The 20,869-nt window shown below is 54.2% G+C and overlaps 2 protein-coding genes across 4 annotated transcripts; one reads left to right on the top strand and one right to left on the bottom strand.

Annotated features, from left to right (window-relative positions):
• Positions 1-4,782: 4,782 nt before the first annotated feature.
• Positions 4,783-11,982, top strand: Lgals2 (galectin 2). The gene is made up of 4 exons (XM_028871276.2): positions 4,783-4,883; positions 10,090-10,172; positions 11,421-11,580; positions 11,702-11,982. Exons 1-4 carry the CDS (start codon positions 4,878-4,880, stop codon positions 11,840-11,842), a joined length of 390 nt encoding a protein of 129 aa, XP_028727109.2. The 5' UTR covers positions 4,783-4,877; the 3' UTR covers positions 11,843-11,982.
• A 43-nt stretch (positions 11,983-12,025) lies between these two features.
• Positions 12,026-20,385, bottom strand: Cdc42ep1 (CDC42 effector protein 1). Of its 3 annotated transcripts, XM_028871101.2 has the most exons (4): positions 20,277-20,385; positions 16,873-16,969; positions 15,246-15,967; positions 12,026-13,703 (listed from the first exon to the last, which is right to left on the bottom strand). In XM_028871101.2, the coding sequence occupies exons 3-4, from the start codon at positions 15,709-15,711 to the stop codon at positions 12,994-12,996; spliced, it is 1,176 nt and encodes a 391-aa protein (XP_028726934.1). In that variant the 5' UTR covers positions 15,712-15,967; positions 16,873-16,969; positions 20,277-20,385; the 3' UTR covers positions 12,026-12,993. The 3 variants fall into 3 exon arrangements, with proteins under 3 accessions (XP_028726934.1, XP_028726933.1, XP_028726936.1); XM_028871100.2 differs by lacking the exon at positions 16,873-16,969; XM_028871103.2 differs by lacking the exons at positions 16,873-16,969; positions 20,277-20,385 and adding an exon at positions 16,743-16,855.
• Between the last annotated feature and the right edge of the window lie 484 nt (positions 20,386-20,869).

Below are 20,869 nucleotides of genomic sequence, written 5' to 3'. Positions count from 1 at the left end.
TGTGCGCTGTGTCACTATAACTGTGCAGTGTGCGCTGTGTCACTATAACTGTACAGTGTGTGCTGTGTCACTATAACTGTGCAGTGTGCGCTGTGTCACTATAACTGTACAGTGTGCTGTGTTGCTATAACTGTACAGTGTGCGCTGTGTCACTATAACAGTGACAGTGTGCGCTGTGTCGCTATAACTGTGCAGTGTGCGCTGTGTCACTATAACTGTGCAGTGTGCGCTGTGTCACTATAACTGTACAGTGTGTGCTGTGTCACTATAACTGTACAGTGTGTGCTGTGTCACTATAACTGTACAGTGTGCGCTGTGTCACTATAACAGTGACAGTGTGCGCTGTGTCACTATAACAGTGACAGTGTGCGCTGTGTCACTATAACTGTACAGTGTGCGCTGTGTCACTATAACAGTGACAGTGTGTGCTGTGTCACTGTAACTGTGCAGTGTGTGCTGTGTCACTATAACTGTACAGTGTGCTGTGTCACTATAACAGTGACAGTGTGCGCTGTGTCACTATAACAGTGACAGTGTGCGCTGTGTCACTATAACAGTGACAGTGTGCGCTGTGTCACTATAACTGTGACAGTGTGTGCTGTGTCACTATAACTGTGCAGTGTGCGCTGTGTCACTATAACTGTACAGTGTGCGCTGTGTCACTATAACTGTACAGTGTGTGCTGTGTCACTATAACAGTGACAGTGTGTGCTGTGTCACTATAACTGTACAGTGTGCGCTGTGTCACTATAACTGTACAGTGTGCGCTGTGTCACTATAACAGTGACAGTGTGCGCTGTGTCACTATAACTGTACAGTGTGCGCTGTGTTGCTATAACTGTACAGTGTGCTGTGTCACTATAACTGTGCAGTGTGTGCTGTGTCACTATAACTGTGCAGTGTGCGCTGTGTCACTATAACTGTACAGTGTGTGCTGTGTCACTATAACTGTACAGTGTGTGCTGTGTCACTATAACTGTGCAGTGTGCGCTGTGTCACTATAACTGTGCAGTGTGCGCTGTGTCACTATAACTGCACAGTGTGCGCTGTGTCACTATAACTGTGCAGTGTGCGCTGTGTCACTATAACTGTACAGTGTGCGCTGTGTCACTATAACTGTACAGTGTGCTGTGTCACTATAACTGTACAGTGTGTGCTGTGTCACTATAACTGTACAGTGTGCGCTGTGTCACTATAACAGTGACAGTGTGCGCTGTGTCACTATAACAGTGACAGTGTGCGCTGTGTCACTATAACTGTACAGTGTGCTGTGTCACTATAACTGTACAGTGTGTGCTGTGTCACTATAACTGTACAGTGTGTGCTGTGTCACTATAACTGTACAGTGTGCGCTGTGTCACTATAACTGTGCAGTGTGCGCTGTGTCACTATAACTGTACAGTGTGTGCTGTGTCACTATAACTGTGCAGTGTGTGCTGTGTCACTATAACTGTACAGTGTGTGCTGTGTCACTATAACAGTGACAGTGTGTGCTGTGTCACTATAACTGTGCAGTGTGCGCTGTGTCACTATAACTGTACAGTGTGTGCTGTGTCACTATAACTGTGCAGTGTGTGCTGTGTCACTATAACTGTACAGTGTGTGCTGTGTCACTGTAACTGTGCAGTGTGTGCTGTGTCACTATAACTGTACAGTGTGTGCTGTGTCACTATAACTGTACAGTGTGTGCTGTGTCACTATAACTGTACAGTGTGTGCTGTGTCACTATAACAGTGACAGTGTGTGCTGTGTCACTATAACTGTGACAGTGTGTGCTGTGTCACTATAACTGTACAGTGTGTGCTGTGTCACTATAACTGTGCAGTGTGTGCTGTGTCACTATAACTGTACAGTGTGTGCTGTGTCACTATAACAGTGACAGTGTGTGCTGTGTCACTATAACTGTGCAGTGTGCGCTGTGTCACTATAACTGTACAGTGTGTGCTGTGTCACTATAACTGTGCAGTGTGCGCTGTGTCACTATAACTGTACAGTGTGCGCTGTGTCACTATAACTGTACAGTGTGCGCTGTGTCACTATAACTGTGCAGTGTGCGCTGTGTCACTATAACTGTACAGTGTGTGCTGTGTCACTATAACTGTACAGTGTGTGCTGTGTCACTATAACTGTACAGTGTGCTGTGTCACTATAACTGTACAGTGTGCTGTGTCACTATAACTGTGACAGTGACCATAGTGCACTTGCTTTGAAAGCACCAGGCCCCGAGTTCAAATCCCCGGCACCCGCAGGCCATGCTCGCCTCCTCCATCACTGGGGGTGGAGACAGAAGATGCTGGGAGCTGGCGGCTCCGTGCGATCTGTGTCCAGGCACAAGACAGAGAGCGGTGGAGGGAGACCCTTGTGCGCTACACTGGCTTCCAAATCCACTTGCATGGCTTGTGCACCTGCACACACACAGGCACGTACCACACATACACACACACACAAGCACACACACATCTTTCACTGACAAACAATATATATCCAAGCTTGGCTCGTGGTGCACAGTTGTGTTCCCAGCACCTGGGTTCCTGAGGCAGGGGGATCAGTGTAAACCCTAGGCTAGCCTGAGCTAACAAGTAGATTCTAGGCCAGCCTGGGTTGTTACCCTGTATTGAACACGAACAAACAATAAAACGCACGGCCAGCAGGGCACGCAGCTGTCAAGGACGGCTGTGTCCCTCTGGCTTCAGAGTCTCCTCCAAGGCGTGGACTTCTTGTGCCTTTCGTGTGCACTCGGCAGTGTCTGTGCCCAGTGTCAATGTTGTCATTAGGCGATCACCAGACCCACTTTCTTATCTCGTTTGGCTCCCAAGAGAACGGCTGAGAGGACATCCACTTCCTTGTGAGTGAAATAAGGAAATCAACCACTCCCCTGGTGGCCTGGCACGGAAGGTGGTGTCCCTTGGGAGCACTGGGCAGCGAGCCACCCATCAGCTCCTGGCACCAGGGGCCGCGGCAGGGCTGGCCTCCCAGCGCCCTGCCCAGCGCAGGCACCGCCAACTCGGATAGAAGCCTCTGCCAGTTGCCAATCCAGAGCGCTGGCAAAGCTCTGTTTCTGGGAATGTGCACTGTGGCGATCGTTGGCTGCAGCCAGACTCCGTGTGCCAATGGAGAGAACGGAGCTGCATGTTTTTGTTTTTGTTTGTTTTGTTTTTGAGACAGGGTTTCTCTGTGCAGTTTTGGTGCCTGACCTGGAACTCACTCTGTAGATCAGGCTGGCCTCGAACTCACAGAGATCCGCCTGGCTCTGCCTCCCCATTGCTGGAATTAAAGGTGTGCCCCACCACCACCCGGCCGGAACTGAATTTTTAACGGGGAAAATTAGGGTGAATGTAGGTGCTCAGAGGCAGGAAACTGGTTCCATAAACGAAGCCTTGGAGAGTTGGAGGATTTCACAGCCAGTGACACATGGTTCTGAAATGCAGCTCTGTGGGCCTCGGCGTTCCCCGATGAAGCAGGATCATGACGCGTTCTGTGGTATAAATCCACAGAAACCACTGGAAGGACAGACAAAGGACAGGTTCCCTCCTGGCAGAGGCACCATGTCAGATTGCCTTCCTCCGAATTGACAGTATCTAACTGCGTACGTCAAGCCTGACCATGACGGAAGTCATAGAAACGCTGGGCAAAGCGCGTGAACTCCCAGCACCCCGGGTCCCTGCCCCCTCTTCTGCACATTTGCTCGGTGTCCCACCAGAACACAACCGCTGTGTGCCCGGTGCCAGGGATGGAAGCTACAGGGTGTTCATCCTGAGTACACACTCCATCACTGAACCACTCGGCCCTTACAGGATGGCCTGCTTCTGCCTCCTCCTCCTCCTTCTGCTTCTTCTAATAGCGGCTGAGGCTGAGGCTGAGGCTGGCATCCAGGGACCTGGGCTTGTTAACCATGCTCCAAGGCCTTAAAAAAACCTCTCTTGACAGTTATAGAAACTTACAGATGCTTTTAAACTTGTAAATGACACATTTGTGTGTGCATGTGTGCTATGGTACATGGGATGAGGTCACAGGGGCAACTTGCAAGATTTTTTTTTTTTTGCATTGATTTTTTCCTCCCTTCCCTTATGTGAGCTCTGGGAATCAAACTTGGCTTTGTAGGCCTGGCAGCCAGCACCCTATCCACCAAGCCACCTCACTGGCCCTAGGTTTTTCTTTGACTCTACCATGTCTCACTTTTGAAGTGTGCGTGTGTGCCGTGGGATGTGGGGCTTCTGCCTGTAATCCCTGCACTTGGGGTTCCAGAAGCTGGGGACAATAGCGAGTTCAAGGTTAGCCTGGGCTAAATGGACATGTAGTGGGTAGCCATTCCAGCTTGGATCTGGACAGACTCTGTTTCCCAAAAAGGAAAAAGGAGAAACAAGTTATATGTATAATCAGAAAAAAAAATGGATGGGAGAAGGCAAAATAATGTCTTCGAATGACTCATGACATCACCGAAAATTAGAAGCTTGGACTTTTTTTTTTTTTTTTTTTTTAACAGAGCCAGTCTGTCTTCTTGTGGTTGTAGGAGCTGGGCTCAGAGGGGAGGTTGGGTGGCCTGCCAAGCTCTGGGTGTTTGTGGTTTGTGTGGGGGTGGACTTAGGGCCTCCTCCCCTGGGCTCTGCGGAGTATTGACCATGGAGGATGGTAGGAAGCGCGCGGAGGCCTGGAGGATGCTCAGGGTCGGGAGGCGGGGTGAGGCGCTCTCTTCCCGTGTGTTGAGTACCTGCAGATGGAGGCCAGGAGATATTAGGGAATAAAGGGCCAAAGTCCTTATTTATGGCCTCAGGGTAGTTAATGTGTAATATTCTGGGATATAAGCCAGGCGAAGCGGTGATGCCTGGCACACGAGCCTCTGGCAGCGACGGGAAGAGCTGTGGCTGGGACTTGTCACCATGTCGGTGAGGATGCCGGTCCTCTGGACCCACTTCCCTCCACCTGCTTGAATGTGTGGGGTGGGCTGTTTTGGGGGCCCTCTATTGCTGCCCTTCTCTTGGTCTCAGTTTCTCCATGAGTAGCAAAGGCTAGGTTGCCCAGCATAGTGGCACACACCCTTAATTCCGGGAGGTAGAGACAGGTGGATCTCTGTGAGTTCAAGGCCAACCTGGCCTATACAGTGAGTTCCAGGACAGCCAGAGCTATATAGAGAGAACCTATTCCAAAAACAAAACAAGAAACTTGGGTGGATGGTCTCTAAACCCCTCAACACTGAGGCTGCCTGTCTCTCTGCTAATACCAGCTCAGGGCCAGGACCTCTCTGTGAGAACAGTAATAGTAATATTAACTATGATTGCCAACCTCTATTGAGTCTCATAAAGATGAGAAATTGAGACTCGGGGGCTGGGAAAGGTTCCATATCAATGATAGAGTGTGTATTTAGTATGTTTGAGGCCCTGGGTTTGATCTCCAGCACCACAAAATAACATTATTATTATTATTTATTTATTTTTATTTTTTCCTGAGACAGGGTTTCTCTGTGTAACAGTCCTGGCTGTCCTGGAATTCACTCTGTAGACCAGGCTGGCCTCAAACGCATAAAGATCCACCTGCCTTTGTCTCCTGAGTGCTGGGATCAAAGGCATGCGCCACCACCGCCCAGCTAAAATAGCATGTTTTTAAAGGAATTCTGCGGAATCTCACTCAGAGGGTAGAGTGCTTGTCCAGCCATGTATGAAGCCGTGGGTTTGATCTCCAGCCTCGCAGAAACTGTATGTGGTGATGCAACCTTCAAGCCCAGCACTCAAGGGCCAGAGGCAAATGGAGCTCTGAGTTTGAGGACAGCCTGGTCTACATAAGTTCCCAGCCAGCCAGAGATGCATACTGAGACCCTGTCTCAAAAAAAAAAAAACAAAGAGGTCGGGCATGGTGGCGCACGCCTTTGATCCTAGCAGAGAGGGAGGCAGAGGCAGGCGGATCTCTGTGAGTTCGAGGCCAGCCTGGTCTACAGAGTGAGTTCCAGGACAGCCAGGGCTGTTACATAGAGAAACCCTGTCTTGAAAAACCAGGAGAGAGAGAGAGAGAGAGAGAGAGAGAGAGAGAGAGAGAGAGAGAGAGAGAGAGAGAGAGAGAGAGACTGAGTTTCAAGATGATATTACAGGCGGCCACCATCTACAAACTGCAAAGGTGTCGCATTCTCTTCAAGATAGCAGAGCCTTTGTTCTGATCGGTCTCAGCTGTGGCTTGTGGTGTGACTTTGGACAAGTTGATGCCCCTCTCCCAGGGGCTTGGTCTCCCCTGACGTGTATGGGATGGGACCCCATGGCATTCTCTGGGATTTAGATGGTAGGTTCATTTCCTAGAATTGTTGAGACAAACTACTTCAAAATGGGGGTCACCACCACAGAGATTTCTCTCTTGGTCCTGGCCGTGCCTGGCATCCAGGGTGGGTGGGGCCTGGCGTTCCCCGAAGGCTCTGGAGGGAACTTTATCTATTCCAGTTTCCGGTGGCTATGGGCATCCACAGGGCCCGTTTCCAGAAGCCTCGTAACGACAGGGTTTGCCCCTCGGCAGATGGCTTTCTCTTTGGGGGTGTGTTTCTGTGCTCAGTTCCCTTCCCTTTCAAATTAAAAAAAATTATTTTGTGAGTATTGTGTGTGTGTGTGTGTGTGTGTGTGTACCATGTGCATTCTTGGTGCCCACAGAGGTCAGATGAAGACGTTGGGTCCCCTGGAACTAGAATTACGGACAGCTGTGAGCCACCAGGCGGGGTCTGGGAACCGAACCTGCATCCTCTACAAGAGTAGCAAGTGTTCCTAACCACTGAGCCACCCCTCTGGCTCTATTTTTCTTTCTTTTAAATCTAGGACATTAGTTACAGTGGGTTTAGAGCCGATCCTAGACCAATATGATCACATTAGGTTGTACCAAGACCCTGTTTCCAAGGAGGCCACAGTAGTAGATGCCGTGTGGGGTGAATAGGATGCATGTGTGTGTGTTTGGCGAATGCCACTATCCGAGCCAGGGTAGGTAGCATGCAGGATGTCCCTGTGACTGGGTGTCGGTGCTGGAAAGGCTAGTGATATCCTCGTCCCTGCCTCTCAGGGAGACCCTGGGTGGCCCAGACTCACCCTCCGCTTTCTCTCTTTGGTCCACCTCATCACTCTTTTGCTTTGTCTTTCTCCTTCCAGAAAAACCAGACACCCAACCCCCTCATAGCACCATTAAGGAACCCAGGACCAAGGGGTGAGGCTGGCCCAAGTCACTTGGCCAGCCAGAGGTAGAGCTGAGGTTTGGTCCTCCCCACCCCTACCGGCCCCAGTGAACCGCCCCGTTTCCCACCTGACTTTGCCCTATCTCTCCGGTCTTAGGCTTTGCCGAGTGGGGACAGGGCTCTGGGCCTCTTCATGCTCCCAAGTTCCAGGGTGCCTAGTTACACAAATGTACCCCCAACCCTGGCCTTTCTTGTACCCTCGATCTGGGGCAGCCTGCATCCATCCCCAGCCTCGGGGGCTCCAGTTCCGTTTTAGCCAGGAAATCAGGGATGTCCGGAATGGGCGTGACTCCCCACCCTAATCCTGTCACTCATTCCACAGTCCCAGGAAGCCAGGGGAGGGCGGATGGCATCTTCTTCCGGGGGTTGGGGGCTGGCATGTGCATATACACAGTGAGAATCTGAGTGATTGACTGCCATGGGTTTTGTTTGTTTGTTTGTTTGTTTGTTTGTTTGTTTTGGTTTTTCAAGACAGGGTTTCTCTGTGTAGTTTTGGTGCCTGTCCTGGAACTCACTCCGTAGACCAGGCTGGCCTCGAACTCACAGAGATCCACCTGCCTCTGCCTCCCGAGTGCTGGGATTAAAGGTGTGCGCCACCACCGCCCGGCTGACTGCCATGTTTTCATGCCTGTGTTCCTTAGCACATTTGAAGAGAACTGTGGGTTGTCCTCTCAGGATCCACTCCCATCCCAGGGAGAGTTCTGTCATCAAGAGCCTGAAGAGAGGAGAGAGTCAGTCTAGCTAAACCCAGAGTAGCCGCTTCACTTCCCACGTCCAGATCTCTCCGCCCCAAGAACACAGTGAGCTGGCGCATTGGACATGTTTCGTTGTGGCACTCCAAAAAAGACTGTTAGTGTTCTGGTTGAGGAGAGACCAGGGAACATGTGAGCCATCTCACAGTACACAGGATGCCCCCAATAGAGACCTGACCACCCCATTCCCTAGGGACAGGCCCAGAACCCTGCTCTAAGTGATTGTTCCTGAAGCTGACATGTCTCTGCCCTCCGAGCTTCCACTGAATGTTCTCTTTATTTTAAATACCCCTCCGCAGTCCCGCTCCATAGCTCATGCCTATAACCCGAGCACTGAGGAGGTCAGTGTAAGAGGATCGCCAGTTCAAAGCCAGCCTGAGCTACAGTGAATGGAGGCATTTGGGCAGGGTGTTGAGCCTTCTTTGTGTTTGAATCCGCTGTCCTCCATCCTTGTGTGCAGTGAGAAAGGGACCGACACCTCCCCACAGCTGTGCTCTTGACCTCACCCGAGTCCTCGTCCATCCGTCCGTCCGTCCATCCGTCCGTCCGTCGCCCCCCCCCCCACGACAGGGGAGTTGGTTCAGGATTCCTTGGTGATGCTTGTCGATAAAATACAACAAGACAAGGGGTTGGAGAGGTGGCTCAGCAGTTAAGAGCACTGGCTGCTCGTCCAGAGGACCTGGGTTCGATTCCCAGCACCCACATGGCAGCTCATAACTGTCTGTAACTCCAATTCCAGGGACATCCAATGTCCTCTTCTGGCCTTTGCAGGCACCAGGCATGCATATGGTGCACAGACATCCATGCAGGCAAAACCCTCATACATATAATAATAATAATAATAGTAATAATAGTAACAACAGCAACAACAATAATAATAGGCTGGAGAGATGGCTCAGTGGTTCCAGAAGTCTTGAGTTCAATTCCCAGCAGCCACATAGCAGCTCACAACCATCTATAACAGGATCTGATGCCCTCTTCTGGCATGCAAGCATACATGCAGAGCACTCATACATAAAATATAAATATAAAATAAAATAAACCTTTAAAAAATAATAATGCAAGGTAAGAAGAAACCAGACAGAAAGCATGTCAATAAATGAACCCCACGATGCAGAAATGATCTCCAGCTGTCCAGATGAGCTGCTCAGCTCAGCTCTCACCCTCTGGTCACAAGTGTGAAGGATGGACATTTCAAAGCAGTGGGCTTTGGAAACTCAGCCTGGACACTTTCCCTTTTATCCATCAAAGATGGTGGAGGAGTCAGGGGCTGGAGAGATGGCTCAGAGCTTAGCAGCACTGCCTGGTGTTCCAGAGGACCTGGGTTCAATTCTCAACATCTACATGATGGCTCACATCTCTCTGTAACTCCAGTTCCAGGGGACCGGACACCCTCACCCAGGCATACATACATGCAGGCAAAACAACAATGTACATAAAAAATAAATAAAAATAAAATTCATTAAAAAAGAGAGAAGTCAGCTGCCAAGAAACTGGGGTATTACTGATGCCATTTGGAAGCAAGGGCAGAGGAACAGCTGGTAATACAGGGGTGGCCACCCTCATTTCTGCCATCTGGGTCAGGCCCCGAGCTTGGACCTCACAAACTGGGTGCCGAACTCCCTGCCACCTGCTTGAAAGTGGATGCTATTGGTCTTCGGGTCTCCCTCAACGTCTGTCACACAGTGGGTACTCAACGACTGCTTTAGACTTTTTTCCCCCCTTGGTTTTTCGAGACAGGGTTTTTTCTCTGTGTAGCTTTGGTGTCTGTCCTGGATCTCGCTCTGTAGACCAGGCTGGCCTCGAACTCACAGAGATCCGCCTGGCTCCGCTTCCCGAGTGCTAGGACTAATGGTGTGCGTCACTACGCTCAGCCTGCTGTGGTCATTCCTGCTTTACACCAGTGTTTTGGGCGTGCAGAGGTCAGGCTGTCCATTCTGTGAGCCTTTCTCTTCTTGGGTGTTGGGTGGAGCAGAGGGAAGCTGAGGGTAAGGGGGCTCTGGGGAGCCCGAGTCAGAGTGCTGTGGTCTCCATGAGGGCAGAGAGGCAACGGAGCCGTCCAGAATGTCGGGATGGCAGGATGGCAGCAGGGTAGTGAACCCCTCTCACGATTCCCTGAAGGCTTCTGTTCTTCTCTTGCTCCAGGAGAAATTCGAGGTCACAAACTTGAACATGAAATTGGGGATGAGCCTGAAGATTAAAGGCAAGATCCACGAGAATGTTGACCGGTGAGCATGGTGTGGGCAGGGCTGAGGACTGGGACCCTCAAAGGCTCAGGAAGCAGTGACTTTTTTTTTTTTTCCAAGACAGGGTTTCTCTGTGTAGTTTTGGTGCCTGACCTGGATCTCACTCTGTAGACCAGGCTGGCCTCGAACTCACAGAGATCCGCCTGGCTCTGCCTGAGGAGTGCTGGGATTAAAGGTGTTTGTCACCACTGCCCAGCTTTGTAATTCTTGATTGCATATATTGTATATAGTTATTGTATTTGTTGTATATAGTTTTCCTTTTATTAGTTATAACCGTCCGGCAAAATTTCTTTATTTATTTCTATTTTATGTGCATTGGTGTTTTCCTATGCAACTGGAACTGGAGTCACAGACAGCTGGGAAGTGAATTGAACCCAGGACCTCTGGAAGAGCAGTCAGTGCTCTTAACCACTGAGCCATTTCTCCAGCCCCCAACTCTTCTTTTGTATGCTTCTTACCATACTCCTGCTGGCTCCTGTGAGGGGCCGCCTTTGCATCTAATCTTTGCGTTAGGAACCTTCAGAATGTCAGACACCGTGCTCTCTGTTCCTTGTCTCGATTGCCACCAAAGGAGCAGGTGGAGAAGGGTGGCACTCTGTCTGGCCCCGCAGGTCTCCAGTATTCACATCCTCCCCCTTAAACCAGGTCCTGCGACTCTAACTAGAGGCAGCCACCAGGGGGCGACAAAGGTCCCGCTCTTTTCCTCTACCTGAACGCTGCAGTTACCTCTGCTCAGCACTAGGCAGAGCTAGGCTGACAAGTATATATAGAGTGATACCCGCATTTCGTGAGAGAAACCTCCTGTGCCTTAGGAAGGAGGCAGGCAGACACACAGAGCATGAGCGAAGAGGGAAAAAGTCCTTCTTTCCTACCCAGGCTCCTCGCTTGCAGAAACATGCAGATATGCCTGGTCTGAGAACCGCCACCCAGGATGGAACCCCACACCCCAAATGTTCTCCTTTCAGGGACTCTGAATGTCTAACCCAGGCTCCTCTAGTGATCCCGTTGAGCCATACACCCCTGCCTGCATCCCTCTGGTGACAGACAACCCTAATACCTGACATTGTCACTGGCAAGTTCCCTGGAGACAGCCTCAGTGCGTGTTCCAAACAGCACGCTTCACTACTGTGCACAGGCTGACTGGTGGCGAGGCACAGATCTCAACGGCAACATTGCCACTCACTATTCTACCCCGTCCCAAGCTGTTCTCCTGTTCACGCCTCCCTACAGCATCACCATTAACCTGGGCCAGGGGAAAGACAAGCTGAATCTGCATTTTAACCCTCGCTTCAACGAATCCACCATCGTCTGCAACTCTTGCGATGGCGGCCGATGGGGACAAGAGCAACGTGACAACCACATGTGCTTCAGTCCAGGAGCAGAGGTCAAGGTGAGGTCAAAGGGGAGCCTAAAAGATGACCCTCCTGCCTGGACACGGGAGCCCTGCCAGGCACCACCAGGACCCTTCCCAGGCTCCCCTGGTCCTCCTGACGCATCTCCTCCCCCTGTAGTTCACTGTGGCCTTCCAGGATCAGTTCAAGGTGACGCTACCTGATGGACACACGGTGACCTTCCCCAACAGGCTGGGCCACAACCACCTGCAATACCTAGGCATGGATGGGCTCCACATCACCTCCTTCAAGCTGGAGTGAGCACGCAGCACCTCCTCAGTACAAGACCTCAGCCCCCACACCCGTTTCAGCCCCTCCACGAGCCCCATCAGAACCGCATCCTTTAGGTCTTGAACTCCCCCTGCCCCTCCCCCCCCCCATCCACACGCAGCTTCTGCCCTCCTTCCTTCCTACTAACCCCGGCCCCAAGGTCAAGAGCAAATAAACGAGTCCACATTTATTACTTTCACATCAAGAACTGTTAGCACTTCCCACGAGTGTTAAAGCTCCCCTACCTTCCATGCAGGGTTGGAAACTGAGGCACAGGGTGTAGCATGGCCGAGAGAAGAGGGTGGGAGGTACTGCCCAGCCACCCTGTGTGTGTAAACCTGCCTCCCTCCTGGTGACCTGAGCACCTGCCAAGCTGCCCCAAGGGATTATGGGGCAGATACCGGTTCCAGGCACCTGGGGCCAGGGTGTTCCAGGAACTGCAGATAAGGGTCCCACCTGGGCCTCTTATCGTTGAGCATTCCAGGCTGGTTATTCATTACCTTGGCTGCCCCCGCTTCTAGCTGGGGGGGGGCAGGCAGAGGGGGCTGAAGGGGGGTCCTCAACTTTCCAAACTGTCAGGAGGGGAAAGGGCATCTCAGTGGGGGCTGCCTCCTTGGCTTCTTAGGCAGTGTGAGCTTTTTTATCAGAAAAGCTTTTACGATCGGGCACAGGAGGTCCGGGGATACACAGGAGAAGGAATCTACTGCGAGGTCCCACCTGACCTTTCTCTGGGAACTGAGAGGGCACAGTGGTGGCCTTCTGGGGCAGCTCCACATGGGCAGGGGCAGGCAGTCCCACTCAGAGACAATGGCCCTGTGTGGTCCTTGTCCCACCCGCACCCCACCCGGGAAGCATCCTGGGGCACAAAGGCCACACTGTGAGGCCATGGGGTTCGCACAGGGTATGACCGGAGGGCGAGTGGGCCTAGGGGCAGTGGAGGGGGGCGGGCCAGATCAGCAGGGACCCCCCTCACCCACGCCTGAAGCCGTGCACAGGCCAGGAAGGATTTGGGGCTGAGTCTGGTTGGGCAGCTGTCCATGTCTTGCGGGCAGACGTAGCGGTTAAGGGGACGGTGGGTGAGCTCAGCCCCTCCGCGCTCTGAGTCCCGGGGACGGCAGGACCTGGAGCCCACGCCCAGCCCCTCACACCTTGACTTCATCATCTTCCTCAGCATCGGCAAATTCAAAGGCATGGACCTGCACCGTGCTGGGCACCGGGGCCCTGGCCCTGGCCGGAGGGGCGCTCCATTCTTCCTCGTTCAGGCTCTCCCAGGAGCCGTGGACTTGCGGTAGCACCCCGGCCAGCTCCCGCCGAGCATCCATCTCGGTGTAGTGGCGGCTGGCCCGGCTGGCCCCCCAGCTGGCCCCGTTCTTGCCAAAGGCCATGTTGGGAGGTACCTGGGGATTCTCTCCCACAGGACTGGGCTTCACCTCAGCCACGGGGCCCAGCACAGCAGTTCCCCCGTTGGGGAAATGTTCACGGGCCGGGGGGCTTGCAGCAGGGGCCGGGGGGCTTGTCACAGGGTCTCGGGTGGTTATGGCACAGGCTGGGGGTTCTGCAGGAGGGGTGGCTGCCGAGGCGGGGGCCTTGGCAGCAGGGGCTGGGGTCTCAGCGGCCGGGGTTTCCGAAAGGCTCATGACCCCCAGCAGCTCGCTGAGGAGCGAGGGGCCTAGGTCAAGGTCAAGACGGAAGGACAAGAGAGAGTCGGAGCGTCGAAGCTCGGGCTCAGGCGGGAAAGAATTTTGCTCTCGGTCACGAACGCGGCCACCATCGCGGTCACAATCACGGTCTCGGCTGTTGTGCTTTTCCACACGCGGCAGACGCGAGATGGTGCAAAACCCAGAATCGAGGCCTAGCAGAGAAATGGGCATGAGGTCAGGCCTGGGGTCCCCAGCCTCTTCCTGGAGACCAAGTCAGGACAACCCTGACCTACCATGTGGCCCTTGGGAAGCTGGACCCCTTTGCTGGCCTCTACTTCTCCTGCCTTTCCCAGGTAAGGACCCCACAGCCTTCCCCACGATCTCTGAAACTAACCCTGACCCCACTTTGCAGAAGAGCAAATGGAGGTTCAGCTTGGGACGGGGCAGACATGGCCCAAAGCCGGTCTGTCGGGGTTGGAATTATGCCTGCCGCTTGAATCTTGACACCCAGCCCCTGGTGTGGACTTGGCCATGGCTCCTGGTTCCCTCTACGGAACTGACTGACAGCTGCATGTGAGTTTATCTGTGGGCACACGAAGGAACCAGAAGCCAGGGCCTGGACAGAGAAATCACAGGTTCTCGGGACAGAGACCTGCCCTCCCAAGGTTACCAGCCAGGACTCCCAGGCCTGACACAGTAACTACGGAGTTCCCCCGGACCTACAGTGGCAGGCAGCAAGACGAATTCAGAGCATGACCATGAGGGGGCAGCAGTAACCCATGGTCCCCCGGAGAGCTGTCCTGCCCAGGCCAAGGTGGCATTCACACCTGAATCAATTTGCCAAGTTACACGAACCTTTGTTCAAACAACAGCTCTGTCCTGAGCTCCTGCCACAGAGCCGCCCAGTGCAGATCTGACTTTGCCCAATCTTTTTCTGTTTTGTTTATCGAGACAGGGTCTCTCTATGTAGCTTAGGCTGTCCTGGAACTCACTCTGTAGATCAGATTGGCCTCATGACATCACTGATTTTTTTTTTTTTTTTTTTTTTTTTGGTTTTTCGAGACAGGGTTTCTCTGTGTAGCTTTGCGCCTTTCCTGGAACTCGCTTTGGAGACCAGGCTGGCCTCGAACTCACAGAGATCCGCCTGGCTCTGCCTCCCAAATGCTGGGATTAAAGGTGTGCGCCACCACCGCCTGGCTTTTTTTTTTTTTTTTTCTTTTTTTTCTTGAGACAAGGTTTCTCTGTGTAGTTTTGGAGCCTGTCCTGGAACTCGCTCTGTAGACCAGGCTGGCCTCTTCATCACTGAATCTTAGCACTGAGACTAAGGGAGCCATTAAGGTGAGGACTGGAGCTCAGAGGTCCATGTGCTTACTGTAGTTGGAAGAACAAGGCCTGAAAACCAGAGCAGACTCGGAAATACTGGGGGGGCTGCTTGATGGAAGGAGACAGGAAGGGGTGGACTGGCCACAGAGCCCAGAGATGGGAAAGGCTTGTCAGAGTCACAGAGCAAGTTAGAAAGCTGCTAGAATACGAACTCTATCTATCTCAGCCTCGGTGTCACGAGGCCTAAGCAGGCTGGCACCATACCTCCCTAATGCCACCCCCCCCATCCCCAGCCTAGGTTGGGGGCCAGACTCCACTGGGAGATGGAACCGCTTTGGGGGAAGGTTGCTATGGAAGCTTGCGGAACCCACACCATCTCTCTGGGCTTGAGTCCCAGCCATGGAAAAGAGGCTGTGAACCCGGGTCCTCACCATAGCCAGAGCGGCCATCCGTGGAGCAGGCTGGGCTGCTGTCAAAGCTGAGCTTGCCCACCACCAGGCTGTCGTAGGTGGCCTGGTTGAGCTGGGGCAGGGAGATGGCGTTCTTGATGATGGGGGAGACGGCAGGTGGAGCGGGTGAGGCTGCAGTCGGGGAAGCCATCCTTCGAGGCGGCACCCCCACCCTGCGCACCTGCTGGAGCTTCCTGGCCAGGAAACTTCGGGGTGAGCGGTGGTGGGTGCTTCCAGAGCGGCCCCCATGGTTGCTGAGGAAGGACGTATCGCCGAAGACATCCCCACCGCGACCCACGTGCATGGTGTGGCGGAAGTCCCCGAGTGGGGGGCTGATCATGTCTGCTGTCAGCCGCCTCTTCCCGTGGGAACTGGACACCCATCCTACAGGAGACAGCTTGCCCAGGCTCATGGCGGGGGCTCCTGTGCCCCCCTGGGGGCCGGGCATCAGCTTTGGCTGCTCACAACCGCTGGTCCATGCCCACCTCGGGGGCCAGGGTAGACGGCAGGCTGGGCTCAGGGATCTTTCTCAACCTCTTTCTCTCGATGAAGATGGCGGAGCGGAAGCCAGCCCTTGACGGTCCCCGGTGCTGAGGCTGAGGCAGTCTATTGCTTCTCTCTCCCAGAGGCCCTGCCCGTGGGCCTGGGGAGGCTGATGATCAGAGAAGGCACGAGATGGGTGGTCTCTGTCCTGGGGTGGAGACCTGGAAGGGCAGAGAGACAGCATTGGGCCATGGCAGCAGAAGAGGAAATCCGAGAGCAAACAGTAACCCCCCAAGAGAACAAGCGAGGCTGCCCCACAAGGCACGGTTCCTAGATTAGGGCCAGCCAGGCACAAAGGAGGACCTGCAGAGTCCATGTGGAGGAAGTTCAAGAAGGAGCTGGGGCGGCAGTGACAGCGTGGGGAATGTTTACTGAGCGAGCTTGAGGACCTGAGTTTGGCTCCCCAACACCTATATAAAAGTCAATCATTGTGCATGCGCCTGTAATCCCAGCGTTGGGGGGTGCGGGGGGGGGGGCGGGCACGGAATGGAGACAGGAGGATCGCAGGTAGTCTAACTCAAACAAAACCAACACAAGTTTCAGGTTCAGTGAGTGCCTCTGTCTCCAGGGACTAAGAGTGACCGAGCAGGACGTCCCATGTCCTCCTCTGACGTCTGTATGTGAGCACATGGGCACACACACACAGACACAGACACACACACATACACACGCACGCACGCACGCACGCACCACAGTCTGTGAACAGGCAGGGTGGATAGCAATAGCAATCAGAAGCGTGGATGCCTCTGAGCGCTACTGCCTGGACGAGGTACAAAGACCCCATTCTGCTCTCCGAGTTCTCCGTGGGCATCAGTGAAGCAGAAAAAATGCTGGCCGATCCCTACATAAACCCGGCCGGGGAGGTGCCAATGGTTCTCCAGCACAGGTTGGGCGACTCAGACACTAGACCTGCTGGAGCAGGAATGAGAAACTGACCTGAAAGCTTGCCTGTGGCTTCTCAGGAAGACACAGAGAGCTGGGTTCCCCATCCCAGCGACCTCGAGCCCCAGACAACATGCCTCTTGCCGGCATATTTCAGTTCTCTGTGGGTTCAGATCTATTCTACCTGGAGAGGTTGAGAGAAAGGAGGCGTCCTGCCAAGGTCTTGTGAGCGGCTGTGTACACAGTCAGCTTCCTCAAACCTTCTACCTCCAAGGTGCTTCCTGGAAAAGGGATCCTGTGGTCAAAAGTGGCTTTTTCCAGCCAGCTCCTGCATGCCTGAGCACAGCCAAGGCTCTCAGAAGGTCTACAGAAAGGGCTTTCGGGTGGTCAGGTTGACGGCGAAGCCTTGTTGTTGGGGAGCAAGTTTTAGGGGAAAAAAAGTCCTATGGGCACCAAAACTCCTCCCTACGTACAAATGCCCTCCTGACCCCTCGCCCACTTCCTTCTCAGAAGGTCCCTCTGTGTCCCTTCTTCTCTCTCCCTAGGTGGCTGAAGGGTACTTAGGATCCTATAGCCCAAACTCTGGTTTACTGATCCAGAGAGAGCCAAACTTGCTCAAGGTCCCATCAAAAAGCTAGTCCAAACTTGAACTCGGGGCCTCTGACTCACAGAAGCCCTTACTGGCTTTCGGGGCCCAGTCTTGTTTCCCTGAGCACTTTTGAGGGTGGGGCGATGCCTGGATTTTCCTGCCCCGCTCCCTCCCAGAGCTTAGCACGTGGCCAGATCCACAGGCAGCCTAATCACTGGCTGAGATAACCTTCCGCCCAGAGGACCACCCCCTGCCACCTTCTGAGGGGGGTAGAGTAGATCAGGGACTCCGAGTTCTCACCCTGTGACCTTGGACAAGTCACCTCCACACACCTGCTCAACTGATAAAGATCTCGACCTGAGTTTCAACCTTTCTAAAAATTTTCTCAACCCTAGCTGCCGCCTCCAAGCATAAAATTCTCAATGCGGCCTTTTTTATAATGTTATTTGAAATTCAAAATAGGTTAACTAACCAGATAAAACAAAGAGGAGAACTGGACAAAGCTTGCTTTGTTTTGGGACTGCATTCTCTTCCGTCCCACCAGAGGATCCTCCTCCAACCCTAGCTCCTCCCCCTCCATGGAGGGGGGGATGATGACTTCTGAATCATCCCTTTCCCTGGCACCCCCAGCGCAGAGAAGTCCTCGTGGAATGTTTGCTGAAGTTATAAAGCATTCTGCTTCTTGTTGGCTGACCAATGACATGATGTCATCAGATGATTCTCCAACACCCCCTTGAGGCTGGAAGGCTGGCTCAGGCTACAAAGAGGGCTGACATGCCCAGGGAACAGACTCATCCAAGGTCCCGTGGCAGGTAAACACCGGCCCGGTTTCCCAGCTCCGCAGAAACGACTCTCTAAACTTTAGCGTCTAAAGGAAGGAGCTGTGGAGCAGGGTGCACTTTATAAATGGCACATGGAGGGGTCGACTGTGTCTGTCTACCATGTGGACATATCCCCCCCCACCCCCAATTCTCTAACTCCTGAGTTTCTTCCAGGCTCCTGCCCCATCCACCCCCCTGACCAACCTTGTGATGAAGACACTTCCCAAATGCCTCTGGGCGCCTCTAGATAGCGTCCTCGGCATCTACACCCATCTACCGCAGCAGAGGGTCCTGGCCCAGCTTTAGCTACTGTCTCTCTTCCCATGGAGATAGCCGGAAGAGCCTCCAGGCCAGAGAAGGGAGGAAGGGGCAGAAGATGTAGAAACTCAGTTCTCCTACCGGGCCGCAGGGCAGGCCTGGGTTCAAATCCAACACTTCCTAAGCAAGGGATAGCTTTCATTCTAGTGACCCTTGGTGGCAGCCACCTACCCCACGGTGCTAGCCACAGACTAGGGCTGGCCTTTAGGCTCGCCCCACCTGCGCTGGGTATTGAGATACAGGGACCTACTTTTTTTTTTTTTTTTTCTTTTCAAAGGCCCAAGAAACAGCCCCTGTAAATAAATGCTCAATTCGCCCATTTTACATGGGAAAAATGAGCCCTGGGTCACAGAACAAAAACATGGTGTGCCTGGAGTTTGCTTACATTCTACCAACACCGCAAAAGAAGGGATGGGAGGGAGGAACAGGAGGACCCTGGCCCTACAGTTCAGCATCCACGACCCAGGCACGAGCGGCCACGGGTGAGGCGTCCGTATCGCCAGAGCTCTTGAATCGACTGATCAACGGTACGGGCACGTGGCCAGAGCTCCCTCGGTAGTAATGACCCCAGGGACCAATTTGGGGGCTTTGGCAGGGCGCACTCACTCAGAGGCCAACCGGGTGGGTGGAGGTGGAAGAAGCAAGGAAGCTGGGTAAGAGAAGCCACACCGATGGTGGGGGTGGCCAAGGCGTAGGGGCAGCCAGCCGCTCCTTGGGGTACCCAGATACTCCCCCAGGCAGGTACACACAGCCCTCGCCCCCCCCCAACCCGGGCAACCTGCGGGGGAGGGCACAGTTTTGACAGCAACACAGGACTGTGGGATTCCTGTTGCTTCAGGTTTCCCCCCAGCCTGTTGGCATTTGGGATTAGAAGTTAAGTCCTCCAGGGGCATCCCCTCACAGTCCAGCACTTGGAGGTGGAAGACCGGGAAACTGAGGCCGGAAAGGGGGATAATAAGCTGCCTGAGTCACCATCCTGAATCCAGGTTCTCTGAACTTCAATGCGGGTAGGGAGAGGAGGGGGCGCCTCGGCCCATTTAGGGAGCAACTCGCAAAGTAGGAGGAGAAACGCAGGATTTTTTTTGTTTGTTTGTTTGTTTTTGCTTGTTTGTTTGTTGACAACGCTCTATAGTCCAGACTGACCTCGAAATTGTGACCCTCTTGCCTCAGTTTCCCAAGTATTGGGATTAACTTGTGTGCCACTACCGATTTACTAAGATGCCTTCTTGCCCCAGCACCCCAAGTTAAAGGTAAAGCTGCCCTTCACTCTGCCGCTGTGCTCGCTCTTTCAGCCTCAGTTTCCCGGTCTAGAAAACGAGCTTCAAACTTGGCGAGTCTTGCATAGTTGGGACAAGGGCAGAATCAGCTGGAATGGGAAGTCTAGGGAAGACTTCAACCAGTAAACATTCCCTTCTGGGGACCTCGTAGGGGAGACTTTGGAGAGTCCCTCGCTCCGGTCCGGCGCGGGCAGCGGCTGCCGTGGCCAGAAGGGAACCGGACGGATGACCTCATCCGTTGCTCCAGTCTGGAATGCAGCTGGGGAGGGGGCAGGGTGCCCTGTCCCCGTCCGTCCCCCCACCCCTCCAGCTTCCCGCTCCCGCGCTGCCGTCGCCGAGGGGCCCTGGGGTCCCTTCCCTTCCCCTGCCCGCGCAGGAATGCGCGCAGACGGCCCTGAGCTCGCTCTCTGCCCGCCTCCCGGTTTGGTGCTCTGTCCCGCGATCCTTGGTCCCCTGCGCCCTCCCGCAACAGCAACGTGACAAAAACAACCCTAGAAGTCTGCGCTGCGCGTCCCGGCCTTCTACGGGTTGGCCCCGCGCGCCCAGGACGGTGCGCACTCCCCCGGCCCGCGCCCGCGGTTACCTCGTGTCGTCGAGCCCGGGGGTCCAGGGGCGGGTGCGCTGGCGCGTCCCTGCGCAGCCCAAGAGTCGCTGGGCCGGTCTGCGCCGCCCTGGCCGCGGGCTTGGCGGCCGGATCCCGGGGCGGGGGCGGGCTGCGGGCTCCCTCCGCCCCTGCTCCGCCCGCGGCGGCCGCGCCCCCATCCCGGGCTAGCCACGCCGCGAGGGCTGCAGGGGCGCGGCGGGGGTGCCAGGCCAGGCCCCTGCCCGCCGCCCCGAGGCGGGGCGACCTCGGGAATGTTCGCTCTGTCCTGAGCCAGGATTGCCCAGAGGAGGCCACTGGGACTCTTTGCTGCCCACTGCTCCTCAGATGACCCCGGGGAGTCCAGGACTGACAACTTTGGCCTGGGCCTCCAGCCTTTCTCTGCTGGAGCTGGGGGAACTGGCCAGAAGACCTTGGCTTTTATGAAGCGTGGGGCATTCACTCTTTCCCTTTCTCTCCGGTCCCCTCCTGGCCACCCAGTACAAGCCCCAGCAGGACACTTAGCTACTCTGGGGAAGAGGCCATTACTGCAGGCCACATGGGGAGAGGGGTGTAGGGTAGCATGTGGTACTGTT

The sequence above is a fragment of the Peromyscus leucopus genome, chromosome 20, assembly GCF_004664715.2.
Source record: "Peromyscus leucopus breed LL Stock chromosome 20, UCI_PerLeu_2.1, whole genome shotgun sequence".
In the NCBI taxonomy this organism is placed as follows: Eukaryota; Metazoa; Chordata; class Mammalia; order Rodentia; family Cricetidae; genus Peromyscus; species Peromyscus leucopus.
Note: the sequence above shows the minus strand (reverse complement) of the source record. Positions and strands in the feature narration are given on the sequence as shown.